We start from the raw sequence: 17,215 nt of genomic DNA, 5'->3' as shown, positions 1-17,215 counted from the left end.
CCGCTCCACTTCCCAAGGGGCTGTGGGTACATATGAAGTGCTGAGCTGGAGAAAGTGGGGGACACGGAACACACCTCACTTACCTCTTTGACCCTATGTAGCAGGGGCTGGAGCCAGTCCCTATTCACCTCACAGTGGCTGTCAAGGAAAGTCAGGGTGGTGCCCTGGGCGATGTCAGCACCCCGGATCCGGGACCGCACCAAACCTGCAGGAGGGACAATCGGCCAAAGGAGTGCCCCCACCGCTCCATCATCCAAGGAGACCACACTGAACACACACCCAAACGTGTCCCCACTCCCTGCCCCAGGCCCACTCAACAGTGCAGACCTACCTTGCCGCTCATTATTGCGTAAGCACTTCACCTTGGGCAGTTTGATGAGCTGTTTGCAGTCCTCGGCTACAAAGACAAGAGGTCACGTGATTGAGCGCCCAGGGCTGGAGGTGAACCAGCAGAGTAGGTGAGGCACCCTGCCTCTCGTCCCCACCCCCAACCACACTGCCCTGTCCTGACTCCAGGGTACTGTGGGCTTTGGAAGGTGCTGACTGACCATGGCTAGCCACATACAGTATGGCCCGGTCTCTGCAAGGTGGCTGTAAGGGGGCCTCTGGAGAAGGTAGTCACACACTGGCACTTGCGTACTTGCTAGAACACTGCCAGATGGTCACCTGGGGACAGTTCTCCTTTTCTATAGCTTATTTGAAACATGAGGTGGGAGTCTTGTTCACTTTGGTAGGGTTTAGGAAAAAGATGCTGAGAGGCCGGAGAATGGATGAGACAAACTATGGCGTTTCCTTTCAGCTCACGGACTCAATACAGGAGACCCTATTTATCAGGGTATCCCTCCAGTATATCCATCACACAGAGCTGGTTCAACTCTCCAAATGGGGGAAATGTGTGGGGCTGAGCAAGAGACCCATCCTAGGCACTCAGCCTGGGTTGTCCTGGCTTGCCTGCCTGCCCCAGCACTCTTCTGGCTCACCAATTCTTGGCTCTGAACTCCATTATCATAAGTTGTGGTTTTGCTTCACTGGTTTTACCAACCTTTAGCTTCTCTGCTCAGTTCTGGACTCTACGGAGTGACCACAAAGACTTACAGGGGCTTCCTCAGAGCCAGGTACTGCTCTAAGCACACAAATGTATCAACACATTTATATCCTCATATAAACCATATATATGTTATTGTTATCTCCATTCTATATGGAAACTGATGCATGTAGAGGCTAATAAGTTGCCCAAGGAACATAGCTAGTAAGTGAGCCAGTGACAGGTCTAGAATTTGAAGCCAGGCAGCTGGCTTCAGAGGTGATGCTCTAACCACTGAAGCTGTTCTGCTTCTAAGTAAATTCAGCAGTGTTCCCAATCTCCAGCCTGAGTACCAGCTACCTCCCGACACGATGAGTGGCTCCCTGCCTCCAACTCCTTCCACACTTGGGAAGGGAGAGCTGATCACTGAGTTTCAGAACTCAGGTCCGATCTGATCACCCTGAATTTGGTACATGACCCACTTGTGCATAACTCCCAAGCTCCTAAGGCTATGTTAGGTGTGTGGGTTTCCAGCCTTCCGACAGTAGACCCCTGTGTGGTACTGGCTCCTATGTCAAACTTTCAGCATCAAGGCTGGTATGGAAAGACTCCACTCCCTTGGGACTCAGAGCTGTCCCCAGAGGCCATCACCTGCTTCCCCTGGTTCACCACTAAGAAGCGGTTCTGCCTGGATGTGGCTGACTGCCTGCAGCGGCACCCAGGCTGTGACGACAGCTCTTGGACAGGAATCAGCACTACCTGATTCCTACACACCTGAGCACTACATACCTGAAGTGTAACAACACTTCTGCAATGATCGTCCCTGTCAAACTGAACACACAGGTATCTGAAAACTCCCTCGTGCCTTTCTCGGGGAAGGTGGACTTGGACTGTGAACCTGGGTGGGACCCAGGTTCTTGGGCAGGATAGCTAGGAAATGGGTAATGACCAGTGGTTGGAAAGTTGGAAGGCAGCTGCTCACTATGTCATGGCCAAGTGATGGGATGTCCCAAAGAGAGAGCCCCCTGTTCCCCAACAAGTCCTGCCATGGGAATGAGAGGAAGAGGGTAGGTGACCGTGGCTCATGCTGGTGGATTATCAGAGCACAGGAGTCAAGAATCTCTATTCACGGGTATTGCTTCAGGGCTCGGGGGCTCTTTGAAGGTGCAGCGTCTCTTCAAGTCCAGGAATGCATCAACAGGTTGGAGGCAGTGAGACACACGCATACACATACCAACCCCATTGCATGTGTGTATAAGTCGCTTCAGTCGTGTCTGACTCTTTGCGACCGTATGAACTGTAGCCCACCAAGCTCCTCTGTCCATGGGATTCTCCAGGCAAGAATATTGGAGTGGGTTACCGTATCTTCCTCCAGGGGATCTTCCCAACCCAGGGATCAAACACGCATCTTTTATGTCTCCTGCATTGGCAGGCGGGTTCTTTATCACTAGCGCCACCTGGGAAGCCCACCGACCCCATTAAGAATCTACAATTCAGATCTGGTTAGGTCCTCAAAGACTCATAGCAGAGGACCTGAGACACTGTTTCCCTAACGTAAGGTTCATGTACTTCTTGATTCACAAGGACACTCCATGTTCTCCACACCTACGACAAACCCAGGCTTTCCTCCATCCCCAGGGAACTTGCAGGTTCACCTCTGCCCGCGACACAGAGCCTGGGAACAGACGCTTGTGTCCATAGCACAGGACAACCGTGGTACTTACGGTCATTGCTGAAGTCATCCACTAATATGATTTCCTGGATGAGATTCATAGGGGTGCGGTTTAATATGCTGTGAGATGGAAAGAGGAAAGATCACTGTGACTTCTGGAGTCAAATCTATGTATCAACTTGAGCTTTAAGTAGACGCCATTGTATCTGAAGAATAAAGACTCTAAGCAATCCAAAAACTTGTCCGGTCACATGCTCACCTTTGAGCCACTGGGATACAACTCTGCGTTGTCTTGGTGAATATCACAGCACCCACCTAGCACCCAGAGCTCCAGAGTCACACTCAACAACCCTCCCTCTCCCCGAAATCCTGAATCACACCAGTGACCCAGAATGTGCTGGTTCTCCTTGAAAATATCACTCAGATCACCTTCACCTCTTATGCCTCCATTCTGGTTCAACCTCTTTTGCCTGGTTTTTTAAACACATATTTAAAAATTTTTTTATTTATTGGTTTTTGGCTGTGCTGGGTCTCCTTTGCTGCAGGCAGGCATTCTCTAGTTGTGACGATCAGGGGCTACTTTTCCTTGTGGTGCACAAGCTTCACATTATGGTGGCTTCTCTGGGGAACACAAGTTCTCGAGTGCAGCTGGTTTAATAGCTGCAGCGCACGGGCTTAGTTGCTCCATAGCATGTGGGATTCTCCTGGACCAGGGATTCGAACCCGTGTCCCCTGCACTGGCAGCCTGATTCTTAACCACTGGACCACCAGGGAACAGACCACTGCCTGTTTATTTTGCAGTAGCCTGACCTGCTGCCAGGCCATCCTCCTGTGACCTTCAGAGTGAGTTGTCTGAAGCACAGATCTGATCTTCAATCGTGCAACTTCCCTCACTAACGCAAATAGAGAAGTTGACAAAAAGGCTCCCCACGATCTACACCCCAAACCCTCAGCACGCTCTTCAAGGCCTTTCCCAGGCTGGAGCCAGCCCCCTTTCCAGCCTCCTCACGCCCAGTGCCTTTGTCTGGAGACATCCTGCGTCTTACAACTGAGGCCGGTTCCCCTACTGCTGTCACAGTGTGAGATGCCCCTTGTCTGTTACAAGGACCCATTCAAATGTCACTTCCTCTCTAACAGCTTTCCAATCCACTTAGTGAGAATGAATTGCTTCCTCCTCCGGGATCCCTCAGCCGTTTGTATCTGAAGCTTCCTGCATCTCTCACGGCGGCCTGACTCTGAGGGCTGGTTTCCTGGCCCCTCCAGATGGTCACCTCCCAGGGGCAGTGGCCTCGTCAAGCTACTCTCTGTGTTGCCAGAGTGCAGCTGCACCTTAGCCCATGACCGTTCCCTCCAAGGATGTTTAGTGCACACCTTCTTTGTGCTAGGCACTGCGTACGTGATGCGGATCGAGGGAGACGTGAACCCGGCCCTCAGCAGCTGTGGTCTAGGAGCTACTTACTACAAGCTGTGTGAACTTGGCCAGGTTACTTTCCTGCTCTGTGCAGTAAAGTATTCCCATCCGTGAAACAGGGATAATGAGAGTAGTACCCATCATTCATAGGGCTGTAGGGAGAATTAAAGGGGAACGTTTCTAAAGCATTCAGCACAGCGTCTGCTGATAACAGTGATAAAAAGCTGTAACAATTATTACTGTTTTCTGGATCAGCGGTGGTTTTTGAACTGACTTCATCTCCCTTCCTGAGCTGGGAATCTGTTGCCTCCAGGCAAGACTAGGTTTCCTTGTTTATTCTGAGGCTCAGTCCTGACTGAGATGGCTGCATCCTGCTTCTCTAAACACACCAAACCGTGTGGTTCCTCGGAAACACTCCTGGCCCATGCCACCTGCCACAGGACATCCAGAGCCCCGTGTGTAGTGGGGAGGGGTTCAGATAGGCCTGGCAGAGGTGCTCACCAAGCCCTGTTTCTGGTGAGCCGTCCTTTCAAAGCAAGATGCAGAGACTTCCCAGGAGGAGAACTTCCCCTGGAGCTACCTTTATTTATGAAGCCTTAATTCTCACCATGGCAACTAGAATGAGGTGGAGAGAGGAACCCCAACCCCAGCCCCTGAGCCCACTGCTGTTGGAAGGTGAACACCCGGAGAGCAGGAGGTGGTGCGAGGGGAACCTCACCACCATCATCGAAAGCAAACACGCCAAACTCAACAACCAGCCCTCCAATCAGAGGGTAGGGGGAGAGGGAGGCAGAGAGAGAAGGAAAACTTGCTGGAAGAATACCCTCTAATGAGGTTTGATTACGGCTGTAGCTTCTCACGCGATCTGCGTCCCCCTCCCCCTGAATCCCTGCCCGCTCTTTGAAATTCAAGAGTTCTCTTCTGTGAACATCAAAAGGTAAATCGCGTGCAGCTCTGCGCTGGTTGAACTGAGAGATGATTAGCGAATAAAAAATGTCCAGAGTGTAAAAAAGGAAGAAGAAAAAAAAAAGAACGAAATTGTCAGCAGTAAGTGCTAATTAGACTATTTCCTGGTAACACCTGGCTGGTTTTTGCTCCTCTAAACAGAGCAATTGGAGTGATGGGGTGGGGGGCGGTGCCGAAAAAGTGGCTCAGGGCTGGGAGGAACTGAGATGGGCAGGGGCTTTGGGCACCTGGGGTGGCTGGAGAAGGAGAAAGGTCAAGTCCAGCCCCAGGGACCTGGCTCAGGTCCCGGGTGGTCCCCCTGGGTCCTCTCTTCTGTACACCCTACCCTCATCCCTGCCACACAGACCCTGGGGGTTTGCACCTCCCTCTTTCCTTTGGTCTTACCAGTTCTCTGTCAGGACACCTCACCAGCCCCTCTGCAGCCAAGCCAGTCCTCCTTTCTCTCCATGGCTCGGTTTTTCCCTTACTTCAACCCCACTGTGGCTGTTCTGTGCCCCTTCCTTTCACAGTCTCACAGGGAAGTGGGTGCTCGTCTCACAGGCACATCCCAGTCACTGGAGCCTGGGAATTATCCAGGAAATGGGTTTCCTATCCACAGCTCACTCTCTGCCAGAAGGTAGCTGCCCGCAGGGTCTACACTTTCTGCCCACTGCACCCTAACCACAGCTCCCCCCGCCCCCCGCTCCAGCCCCCCCGAGAGGAGGCTGGTTACGGCAGCGTGGGAGGCCACGCGGCCTCCACCATCTACCAGTGTGCGATCCTGAGCGGGACGCCGGGCAGCTCCCAGCTTTCATTTCCATCTGTAATTACATTTTCCTTGTAAAGGCAGGCGATATTAATACTTGACCTACTTCACAGGCTTTTGTGTGTATGAAATGAGGAAATGTATTTGAAATTGCTTTCTGAACTGCACGGGGCTCTATGCAGGCAGCATTTATCAGACGCTCCATAAATGCCAGCTGAATGAAGACCTGAGGCTGGTTGACAGTTGAGTTTAGTCATTCTGGAGTCAGGCCATCTTGGGTTCAAGTGCTGTGTCTGGGTTCAAGTGCTGTGTCTGTGTATCTGCCATTCACTAGCTGGAGACCTTCAGGAAGTATGGAACCACCAGCACAACCGCCTCAGCCGCAGGAAACACAGGAAACGAGCTTAGCACCCTGCTTGGCACGTAGCAGCCGCTCTTGGAATCTGGGGCTTGATAATTGTGACGATACTGTCTCCCTGGTGGCTCAGATGGTAAAGAATCTGCCTGCAGTGCAGGAGATCCAAGCCCAATCCCTGGGTCAGGAAGATCCCCTGGAGTAGGAAATAGTAACCCACCCCAGTATTCTTGCCTGGAGAATCCCAATGGACAGAGGAGCCTGGCAGGCTACAGTTCGTGGGGTTGCAAAGAGTCAGACACAATTGAGCGACCAAAACTTCATACTTCACACTTCACTTCTGGTTCTCAACGTGTGATCCTGGAGCTAGCACAGACTCATTGTCACCTGGGGACTTGTTAGAAACACAAATTCTTGGGCCCTACTCTAGATGTATTCAGTTGGAATATCTGGGGATGGGGCCCAGGAAACTGTGTTTTGACAAGCCCTCCAATTCTGATGTCCACTCAAGCTTGGGAGCCATGGCATTAGAACCCTACTGTCTTCCTGGGCTGGAGGTGCCTCATGGCACGTGCTGTCGCCCGTCCAGGCTCACTCTGTGCCAGGCATTGTTCCAAGGCCTTTAACCACCTGAACTCCTTCACTCCTTGCCACAATCATCTGAAGCTGTTATTAACAGTATTCCTGTTATGCAGAAAAGGAAACTGAGGCAGAGAGGTGAAGAGGTGCCCAGATGTCACACAGCTGGTAAGGACAGAGTGGGAATATCTATCTGGCCCCAGCATCCAATTTCTTCACCGCTTTAATCTGAGAGATTGCTCCTCTAAATCTAGATTATTACGAAAAGCCACAGCGAGGAGAATCAAGATATAAACTGGCCATGCTCCAGAGCCCCCATGGGAGGCAGGGGGCAGGAGGATGCCCCAAAAGGAAAGAGGAGGCCCTAAGTCTCATAAATATACAAGGACTCGTGGCAGCAGCAGTGAAGAGAAACTGGTGTTCAGGGCTTTTCTCTGTCCTTAAGTGAGAAAAGTGCCCTAACTCATCAAGACCACGACTCTCTCCCTCCCCCTATCGCCCACCCCATTGTGCCTCTGCCTGGCTCTGGGTGCCCTCATGTGCACCTTCCCAGCCCCCTCCCCTGGCTAATGCAGGAACTTGGGCAGGGATGGGCAGAGGGACCAAGGCCTGGCCAGGTGCTGGGTGGGAGGAACCAGAGGGCAGCTCAGTCCTCCCCACCCAGTTCCTCAAGCATCTTTCCCTTGCCAGAGCCTGGCAGCAAAGCCATCTAAATTCTAGAGAACTAAAGATGAAAAACGGGCTTCCCTGGTGGCTCAGATGGTAAAGAATCTGCCTGCAATGCGGGAGACCCAGGTTTGATCCCTGGAATTGGGAAGATCTCCTGGAGAAGGGAATGCCTACCTACACCAGTGTTCTTGCCTGGAGAATTCCAGGGACAGAGGAACCTGGTGGGCTATAGTCCATGGGGTCACATGACTGAACAACTTACTCACTCGAAGATGAAAAACACCTTAGAAAAGATCCTTCCATCAATGACAAAAGTGAGACAGGAAGTGCTCTTCATTCAATTCCCTCCCAGTGGCTAGTGATTTATTTGTGTGACAGAACAGGGGATACAAGGGAAGTACGGATTCCCAAGGCAAGTGACACCTGGCTGTGGAAGTTGCCAGAAGTAATCATCCTCGCCTCCACCCCTAAAAGTCACTTCCACTCTGCCCACTGATGATGTTAAGACCATCTGTTTACACCTGGCTCTTGGGCCCCCATTCTGCAGTTTTCATGGACCACAGGGTCTGAGGCGGGAGGCTGGCTCACACTGAAGTTCCAGAGAGGCAGAAAAGAGGTCCTGGGTTCGGCCAGCAAGGCACCCAGTAGAGTGTGGTGTAGCATCTGGCACTTCATGGGGCCTTCTGAAAAGTATGCCCTCCCCCTCCAGAGTGCAGGGCACCAGGGCCTCTGGGGAGGCCCTCCTTCAGGCTGGTGGACAGAGACACTGGGGCAGACCCCTACTGCCCCGGATTCCCCCCAGGAAACCAGAAACCTGAGTCCTGGCTCTTGCACTTCCCAGCTCTGGGGCCTTGGCCTCCATTCACTATGCGCACCCTGACTTCACAGACTCTGATGGGGCTCCAAATGAAGTGAGAGATGGAAGGTGTTCTGTGGACCATAAAACTCAGCATTAATATTAACATATTAATATTATTATCATAAAGTATCATTATTACTATTATAAACCGCTGGAGGAACAGCAGGAAGAAAAAGAGAAATACATCTTAGAGCTGAAAGGGATGAGTCTGGGGGCAGTACCTGAAGTGCCCCCGAGAACATAAACACAGTGTAAGGAAACATGGGGGGTTGGGGTCCTCACATTATAACAGCCCCTAAATGCCCAAGGATAATGTCTTCTTGTGGTAAATGTGACAGAACTTGAAACATGAATGGTATTTTTATCATCATCAATACCAATGTGGCTAACAACATGCCCAAGGTCACAAAGCTAGGAAATGGTAGGGTGGGGACTGGACACAGGTCTTCAGATCCCAGGTGGGGTGCCCCTTTAAAAGTGCTTCAGAGCCATACAGACCCAGGAATGGCTGCTCTAGGCCAGCACAGTTCTCAGTTTTTTACCCCAATTAATCAGGGCAGCTCTAAGCTGAAAGACTGATCTGGATGCCACAGGGAGGGTAGGTAAGACATGAATAGGATACAGGCCTTCACCAACAGTTCACTGATTATGTCTGGGAAAATGCATTAAGTGCAAGAGTTGAGATATGCAGAGAAGGAGCCCAGAAGAGATCCCTGAAGGAGTGTGAGTGTGTGCGTGTGTGTGTGTTTATGTGTGTGTGTACTGAGCGGGATGGAGGTGCGTGGCCAGCCTGGAAGGTAGGAAGCCTCTCTCGGATGCTCTGGTGTCCTCATGGAAACATCCGGCAGACATGCCCAGATGCGGCCTTGCATGGCAGGGCAGGCTTTGGTCTGGCACTGTGGAATCACTTTCCTCTGCTCCCCATGGACCTGCTTTGTCTGCAAGGTTCAGAAACTCCATTCTCCCTTCAGCAGAAGCTGCTGCTAAGTCTCTTCAGTCGTGTCTGACTCTGTGCGACCTCATAGATGGCAGCCCACCAGGCTCCATCGTCCCTGTGATTCTCCAGGCAAGAACACTGGAGTGGGTTGCCATTTTCTTCTCCAATGCATGAAAGTGAAAAGTGAGAGTGATGTTGCTCAGTCGTGTCCGACTCTTAGCAACCCCATGGACTGCAGCCTACCAGGCTCTTCCATCCATGGCATTTCCAGGCAAGAGTACTGGAGTGGGGTGCCATTGCCTTCTCCCTTCAGCAGAAGAAACCTAGGTAAATCATCAGTTGAACCACCGCTGAGCCCTGTGCCCCCACACAACTGCACCAGCTCACATATCACAAAGGCAGTTTATTAATCTACGTCCAGACTCACGGTGACACCTGACAGTGACTTGGGACATTTTCTTGTCAAGAGCTGAAGCCTTGCTGGGAAATCAAATTCGAATCAGGCAGTGGCTTGTGGGGTGAATGCAGAAACCAGGGCAGATGGGACAAACAGCTGGCAGGAGGAACCGGTCAGTCTGAGGCCAAGGATAGCTGGGCACGGATAGCTGCCCCCAGAGAAGTGGGAAGCGCCAAGTTGAAGACAGCGCATTTGGGCTGTGCCCTCTTGAGTTTTCAAGGGACACTGTGACCCTACATAGTGGACATGCATCATGAGTGACAGGTAGCGCTGAAGACACTGCCCACCATCAGTGTCTGCCTATTACCGACACCCTCCCAACACCTGGACCGCCCCACCTACCCACCGCCATGCCCATACGGGAAGGAGAGCGGAAGGTGTGGCTTGGTGATGGAAATGGCAAGAGGTTTGGCTGTGCTTGATCGTACTCTTGGCCCACATTTAATCTCACCTCCTTCTCTCTGGGATCAGCTGACCAGGTGATGGGCTAGCAGATCAGGACGGGCTGTAAGGGGCTGTGTCCCAGGGATGTGGGGCAGTTTACCCCAAGGCCAGCCCCTTGCTCTGCTGGAAGTGTGACTGGGGGCATCCCGATGCCAACTCCTCCCCCAGAGAAGCTGAATGCCACCTCTGGGACTAGCCTTGCCCTGTCAAGCTGCTGAGAACTCTGAGGTCAGAGTGCAAGGGTCGAAACTCTGCCTCACCGTTGTCAGCTGAGCAACAGTAGGCCTTAATTTAGTATCTCTGATCTCAGTTTCCTCCGCTGTGAAGCGGGCACAGCAGTGGCCCGTCCCTGAGAGCATGAGCTCAGGCGCATCTGCCCTCCAAGGGACTCAGTGACAGTGGCGCCACCTAAGGGGCCAGTGATGCTGAGGACCTGAGTGAGGGGGGCGGCCCAGGTGATGCTGGAGGGAGGGCGGCCATGGGAGGGGCTCCAGAGGAGAGGACGGGGTGCGGCGTGGGGAAGGGGAGCCAACACAACCCGGGTCTTCTGAGAGGCGGGGGAGGCAAGGCTTTCCTGGCCAAGTCTCCAGGGCCCCGACTGTGTTCTAAGGGGAGTTCTGCTGAGGGTGGGTGGTGCATAATGAAAATCCACGCAGGCCACACACAGCGAGAAAACACTGATCCGAGTGAGGGCCTGGCTCTGACTAGGAGCCAAGGGTGGACAGAGAGGCCTGAGGGGGCCTGGGGCTGGAATACAAGGTGACCAGCAAGAAAGTGGACATCAGCTGTTCCCTTCAGGCTGATCTGACCTGCACCACGGTCCCTGGTTGGGGTGCAGGAGGCAGTGGAGGGGCAGGGGCTGGGATGGGCACACCTGGCAGACCAGAGTTCTAACCCCAGCTGAATGCTGGGGGTGGAGGATGTGCACAGCCTCTCGGGGCTCCAGCTCCCTCGTTGGCTGTGAAAATGTGAACTCTTGTCCTAGAGGCAGCCTGTGCGGTGGTTAAGGGCGAGTGCCCTGGGGTCAAGTCCTCTGTGACTCTCAGTGACCTTCCATAAGTAGCCTAATGCCTCGGCCTCCGTCTTTCCTCCCATATAGCAGGATAAAGGCCACCCCCATAGGCATGTGAGGAGTGACTGCCCTAGTGGACGCACACGGAGTGCGCTGAGCAGCGCCTGGCGGGTGCTTAGAAACACTTGAAGCAGTTCCCAGTAAGCAGACACAGCCTCACCGAGGGCCAGCCCGGAGGCTGACAGACAGGAAGGCTCTTACCTGCGGATGGTTCTGAGCAGAGTGGAGCGGGCCTCGTTGTGGAAGGCGATGATGATGCTGGTGGGAGGGAGGTCTGCGCAGTACACCAGCAGGGTGCATCTGGAGAAGGAAAGACAGCCGGACAGGAAGGACTTTAGAGACAGAGCAGACATAAAGGGCTGGAACCGTGGGCATCGCTGGAGTGGATGATGCCTGGTGTCTCGTGGGGCCACAGCTGCACAGCACCATGTAAGACCCCAGAGCCTCACTTGGTCCTATAGCATGGAAAGGAAGCTCTGAGAATGATTACAGCGGGATCTCCTACCAACCTCGGGAAACGGGCTTAGAGTCAAATTAAGTGGATATACAAGCCATTTTTGGGCTTCCCTGGTGGCTCAGATGGTAAAGAATCTGCCTGCAATGCAGGAAATCTGGGTTTGATCCTTGAGCTGGGAAGATCCGCTACCCACTCCAGTATTCTTGCCTGAAGAATTCCAGGGACCGAGGAGGCTGGCGGGCTATATTCAATGGGAATGCAAAGAGTCAGAGACGACTGAGCGACTAACACACAGACCCTAAAGAAGGCTGAGTGCCGAAGAATGGATGCTTTCCAACTGTGGTGCTGGAGAAGACTCTTGAGAGTTCCCTTGGACAGCAAGGAGATCAAACCAGTCAATCCTAAAGGACAAGAGTCCTGAATATTCATTGGGAGGACTGATGCTGAAGCTGAAGTTCCAATACTTTGGCCACCTGATGCAAATAGCTGACTCAGTGGAAAAAACCCTGATGTGGGAAAAGATGGAGGGCAGGAGGAGAAGGGGGTGACAGAGGATGAGATGGTTGGATGGCCGACTCAATGGACATGAGTTTGAGCAAACTCCAGGAGATACTGAAGGACAGGGAAGTCTGGCATGCTGCAACCCATGGGGTCGCAAAAAGTCAGACACGGCTGAGCAACTGGACAACAACCACAGAACATCAGTGCAGGACTTCCCGCATCCCTGAGGCATTGCACAGTGGCTTCTGGCAGCCGCAAAAGCCCACGCTCAAACTCAGGCTCCGCAGCCCAGTCTATGCCGATCTCGGCCTGCCGAGATCTCACCATGTTCTGGGCAAGCAGCTCCAGCCCACCACACCGTGCTGATTCCCGACCTCCTGCTGCCCCAATACCTACACCAAAATCTGGCACGTTTAAAGAGGCTGAGCCCTAAAACTCGGCATATGCAATAAACCTGTGTCTTGAAAAGACATTCATTTCCCCGTGTCCAGGATCGTTCTGTATGACAATTACATCTAGGGTAATTTGAACTTAATACCTCACTGCAAGTGAAAATTGTAGCCCGCAGCCTGAAAATTACAATAATAATGGAAATAAACCCACCTAGTGAGGCCGGTGCCACCAGGGGCAATCCCTGGGCAATGCCGCCTCTCTTTTCTCACTGTTCCAGGGGTAGTAAATGAGGATGTAAATAAGAGATGTTCGGTGAGCCAAACATGTCCTCTGCCTGTTTTTCCATTTCTTTCCAAGTGTGGGGCTTTTGGGGTCCAGAGACCCAAGGATGGACATCAAGAGGACTGTGAGCCCTCTGAAATCATCTGCAAATTTGTATATGAATATGTGTTTGTTTTTTCCCTGGGAAGATCGTTCATAGCATTCAGCAGATTCTCAAAGAAGCCTGTGGACTGAAACACTTAAGAACCTCAATCCTAGGCCAATGGGCCTGACACGCCTTTGGCTTCCCTGATAATTCTGTAAGGGCAAACCCTGAACACAGAGGATCTAAGCAAGGCTGGATGGGCCCCTTTTCCTGCCTTGGAGGCATCCAGCTGAGACACAGTGTGGCCCCACAGGTGCTGGGGGAGCAGAGGGAGGCAGGCCCCTGAATGGGGAGTAAAGAAGGCTTCATGGAGGAGGAGGTGCTGGGTCTCAGGGTGACGTAGGGATGGATGGAGAGATATGGGGTACAGCCTCCCCATCACAGTACAGTTTTTGGACCTGAATGCCAGATGCCCAGGGAAGCAGCTCACAGAATACTGACCCCGGGGGGCCTGGATACCACTGAGCAGCTCTGTGAGATGGTGGGTCAACCACTCGCCTCTCCAGGCTGCTGTCTGCTCATCTGTAAAACAGGACTTGGGCCCACGGCTCTCCTGCTCAAGTTTCTCCAAGCATCAGTAATCAGAAGCTTTGATTGTAGCTGACATTCAATAAGTGTGGTTGATTCGAACAAAATGCTGCAAAAACCATTCGGCAGCTGAGGCTCCACTGTGTAGCTGGACATTCACATTTATTAATACTTTTCTAAGACTCATCTGGAACATGGAGATAAATTTTCAGTTGTAGATTCCCCCCCTAGATTGTGACAATGTTAGGTGCTTAGCTCGACAAATAATAACTATTATGATGTTGAACATCACACTGAAGCCTGCAGTCTCCTCCTCCCATCAGGTGGAGCCAAGTCTTCCATGGGCTGGAAAGGCACCTTCGGTGAGTGGCTCTGCCCTGTCCCGCCATGGGTGAGGGGCACTGGGAGGCAAGAGGGGCAGAAGAGAGCAAAGAACATAGCATCCATGTTAGAGAAAGAAACCTGGGCTGTGACACTGATGCAAATCCTGGATTTGCTGAAAAACTGGCTGTGTGCCCTTGGACATGTCCTTTCTCTTCTCTGACCTTCAATGTTATCACCTGGGAGAAGAGGTGAAGACTGCAGAGAATGCAGGCAAAACATGTGGTATTTCACAGCTGCTGAATAAATGGTGGTGAGAATTATAACTTTTGACTACACAGTGGCTGAACTGTCCCTCCAGGCTACATTCAACGCTTATGGACTAGAACTGCTAACTCAAGAGTTCAGGAAAGGAAGGGACTTGGAGACAACTCAGTCCAGCCTCCTAAGCTGGGCTGAACTTGGTGGCGTAACAGGCCTCCGTGGGCACCTGTGCTGCTGTGCTCCCGGGCCTCAGCCCCCTCCAGCCTCCTGCGCCTCCAGGATAAAGGACACAAGCTCTTCCTGGAGGCAGGGCAGGAGCCCCATGCATGCCTCCTGCGTGCACAGGCCCAGGGAAGGTGAGCTCTAGGAGGGAGGTGCCTTACAGCTCCTGGCACAGGGTAGTATCTTCCTCCCATCCCTGCTCACAGCTTAAGTGCCTGGACTCATCCTTTGTCTCCTCTGACCCTCACCACAGCCTCTGAGAACCTCCACTCCACAGAGGACAACTGAGGCTCGGGATCTTGCTCAAAGTCCCGCGTCTGGTGAGTGGCCGAGATGGGCTGCGTCCAGGTTCCAAGACTTCTAACGTGATATGTGTCCCTAGAATCCCTCTGTGATCTCACCCAGGTAAAGGCGCAGGAGCCTGAGGAGCTGATGCTGGGTAGGGCCCCCCTTCCCAAGCCCTGTGCACAAGCCACCTGCCTGCCCTCCAAGGTCCAGGGGGAGCTGCAGAACCACTTAGGAATGAGCCCCGGGCACTGGCAGCAACAAGGCCGAGGTGCCTGGAAAAGTCCTTAAAACTGGTTGTCGTAAGGACAGTCAGATGGTGCCTGGGCTTTCTGTGAGAGGATCTAAAAGATTAATCAAACAGCTAGATCTATTAGGGGCACCAGGGGAATGGAGACAGCTGCCAACACTGAGATCTGGCGCCGACAGACGGATGAGAAAGCATGTTTATAATTTATTAAAGATTCAGGGGTTTTACTGGAGAGAAGAGCTGTGAGCAGCAAAGACTGGGGGTGGGGTGGAATCGGGAGAGGAAGGGCGGGACCACCACTGTGTGTGCAGACAGATGCCAGCCCGGAGCTGCCGTCCTGACTGCCACAGCAGCTCCTGAATAATGCACGCTCCTCTGAGCTGATTTTCCACGGGTAGTTTCGTTTTTTTTTTTTTTTTAAAGAGTCAACTGACTTCATTTCTGCAAGTTCAGGTGGGTCTCCCAGTGCATCCTAACCATCTATTTCTTGAGTGTTCACCATCAGTTATCCACTGAGGATGCTTCTAGAGAGGTGCTCTGAGATGCTAACCCCCGGCACGGGGTCAGAGCTTCTTCTTCCATCTCTTTCCACCTCTCCACCAGCCAATCACTGCTCTGCTGCCTACCCTGCCTCGTCTCTGCACCTGAATAGGTGCCAAAGCGGGGATGTTAGAAACATACCAAGCGAGGATGGCTGTCAGTTAACCCAGAAATGTAATGTGTGCACATGCCTTTTATTTTATTGCACAAGCTCATTAAACTGACAGTCACCCATAAACAGTGTTCTGATGATCTTCATTCCCATTTTATCATCAGGCAGGAGGGCTCCTGCCGGGCCTGCCCACAATGTGCCTGCTGGGGCTACGACCGTGGTCCTCTGCTTCTTGGACACACGCTCTTCCCCTGTAGGATGCCACCCTTATGGAAGAAAAGAAGTGGTCATCAATTATAAACATTCAGGATTTTATTCTCGAGTGTAAAAGCAGGAGGGACTGATGGAGAGGCAGACTCAGTAACTCTGAAGCAGAGAGGACAGCGTAATTACTGTTACTAATATGTCCAGAACTGACAATCCTCTGTATCCAGAAGGCAAAATCTTGAAGGGAGGCTCTAGTGTCCCAGAGGGGAGGCTGAGATCAGTTAGAGAAAAGGGAAAGGTCACGCAAAGATGCAGTGTGACACAGTGGAAATCAAACAGGCCTGGGGTGGGACACACTGGGCCAAGCCCTCATCACTTGGGAGCTGGAAAGCAACTGCTGTGATGAAATGATCCGCTTCAGGGAAGGTTTTTAAATGACCATTTAGTGATCCCTGCTCAGGTGCTGTCCTGAGCACCTGCATATTTAATGCTCACAACAGCCCTACAAGTGTAGGGGTGGAGGGTGGAGAGGCACTGTATGGATTTGCTCAGGAGACTGACACAGAGAGATCAGGTAACTCACTGCAGCTAGTGAGCCCGGGCCTGCCACACATCCATGTCGCCAAGCCAGCACCTCTCCATGCCGCTGGCAGCCAGCTGTCCCTACCGTGTACTCTGTGCCCTGCAGACTGTGTGGATCGCTGGGCTCACACGCCATCACCACCCCAAGTCGCACTTTCTACCGAGCTCTAGAACCCCACAGGGAGGGCCAGGTTGCCTGCCATTTCTGGGTAGCCACAGGAAGACCGGGATGCTGCCAACTGAGCTGCCACAGGAACATCCTGACAGAGGCTCCCTAACACCCAGATGGAGCCTGAAAAGGCAGGGGCAGGGTGACTTCAACGAGGCCCTGGGAGGCATGTGAACCTGTTTTTAAACAGAAAGCTATGGTTTGTCCCTCCAGTTTCCGAAGGTCCAGTGCTCACTCCACAGACCAGATCAGGCATATAAAACAACTGGGTTCTCATCTCCACATGGGCCACTTGCCTGAACTCTAAGGTCACAAAGGCCAAGGGAACCAGGCATAAGATGGAAAGCAGGGGTGGGGGTAGTTTCCGGCAGAACACGGTCCCCAAGGGAGTAATGATCTAGATTCCCATGCAGCTGGTTGGGGCACAGCCTTCCCTTGCTCCCCACTTTCATCTCCATCCCCCGTGTCCTCCACACGAGCCCAGAAGAGGCCCCACGGGGACCACATCTCCTCCCCATTCCCCTGCCTCCAACACTTCCCCAAAACTGATGTGTGTGACAAAGCAAGGACAAAAGAGGAAGAGCTTTTGGTCCAATGACTCTTCCAGAATGTCAGCTTCCTCTGCACCGAGACCAAGAACACCTACTCCATCCCCAGCTCAGTTCTATGCAAGAAAGTCCACTCTCAGCTAGGAGGAAAAGGAAGAGGACCTAAACCTATGAAACGCCAAATCTGTGACTGGCCTCTAGGTTCCAACTTGACTCTTC

The 17,215-nt window shown here is 52.5% G+C and overlaps 1 protein-coding gene across 2 annotated transcripts in view; it reads right to left on the bottom strand.

The window, feature by feature from the left end:
- GALNT14 (polypeptide N-acetylgalactosaminyltransferase 14) overlaps positions 1-17,215 on the bottom strand; it is a 215,704-nt gene that overhangs the window by 43,251 nt on the left and 155,238 nt on the right. For both annotated transcript variants that reach the window (XM_027555741.1, XM_027555742.1), the window contains exons 3-6: positions 11,392-11,490; positions 2,749-2,816; positions 332-397; positions 84-205 (exon numbers count right to left, since the gene is read on the bottom strand). In XM_027555741.1, coding sequence (XP_027411542.1) covers positions 84-205; positions 332-397; positions 2,749-2,816; positions 11,392-11,490 — 355 coding nt within the window. The remainder of the gene's footprint in view (positions 1-83; positions 206-331; positions 398-2,748; positions 2,817-11,391; positions 11,491-17,215) is intronic.

Source organism: Bos indicus x Bos taurus, chromosome 11 (assembly GCF_003369695.1).
Source record: "Bos indicus x Bos taurus breed Angus x Brahman F1 hybrid chromosome 11, Bos_hybrid_MaternalHap_v2.0, whole genome shotgun sequence".
NCBI classification, from domain to species: Eukaryota; Metazoa; Chordata; class Mammalia; order Artiodactyla; family Bovidae; genus Bos; species Bos indicus x Bos taurus.
The sequence above is the reverse complement of the archived record's forward strand: the minus strand, read 5'-3'. Positions and strand labels throughout refer to the sequence as shown.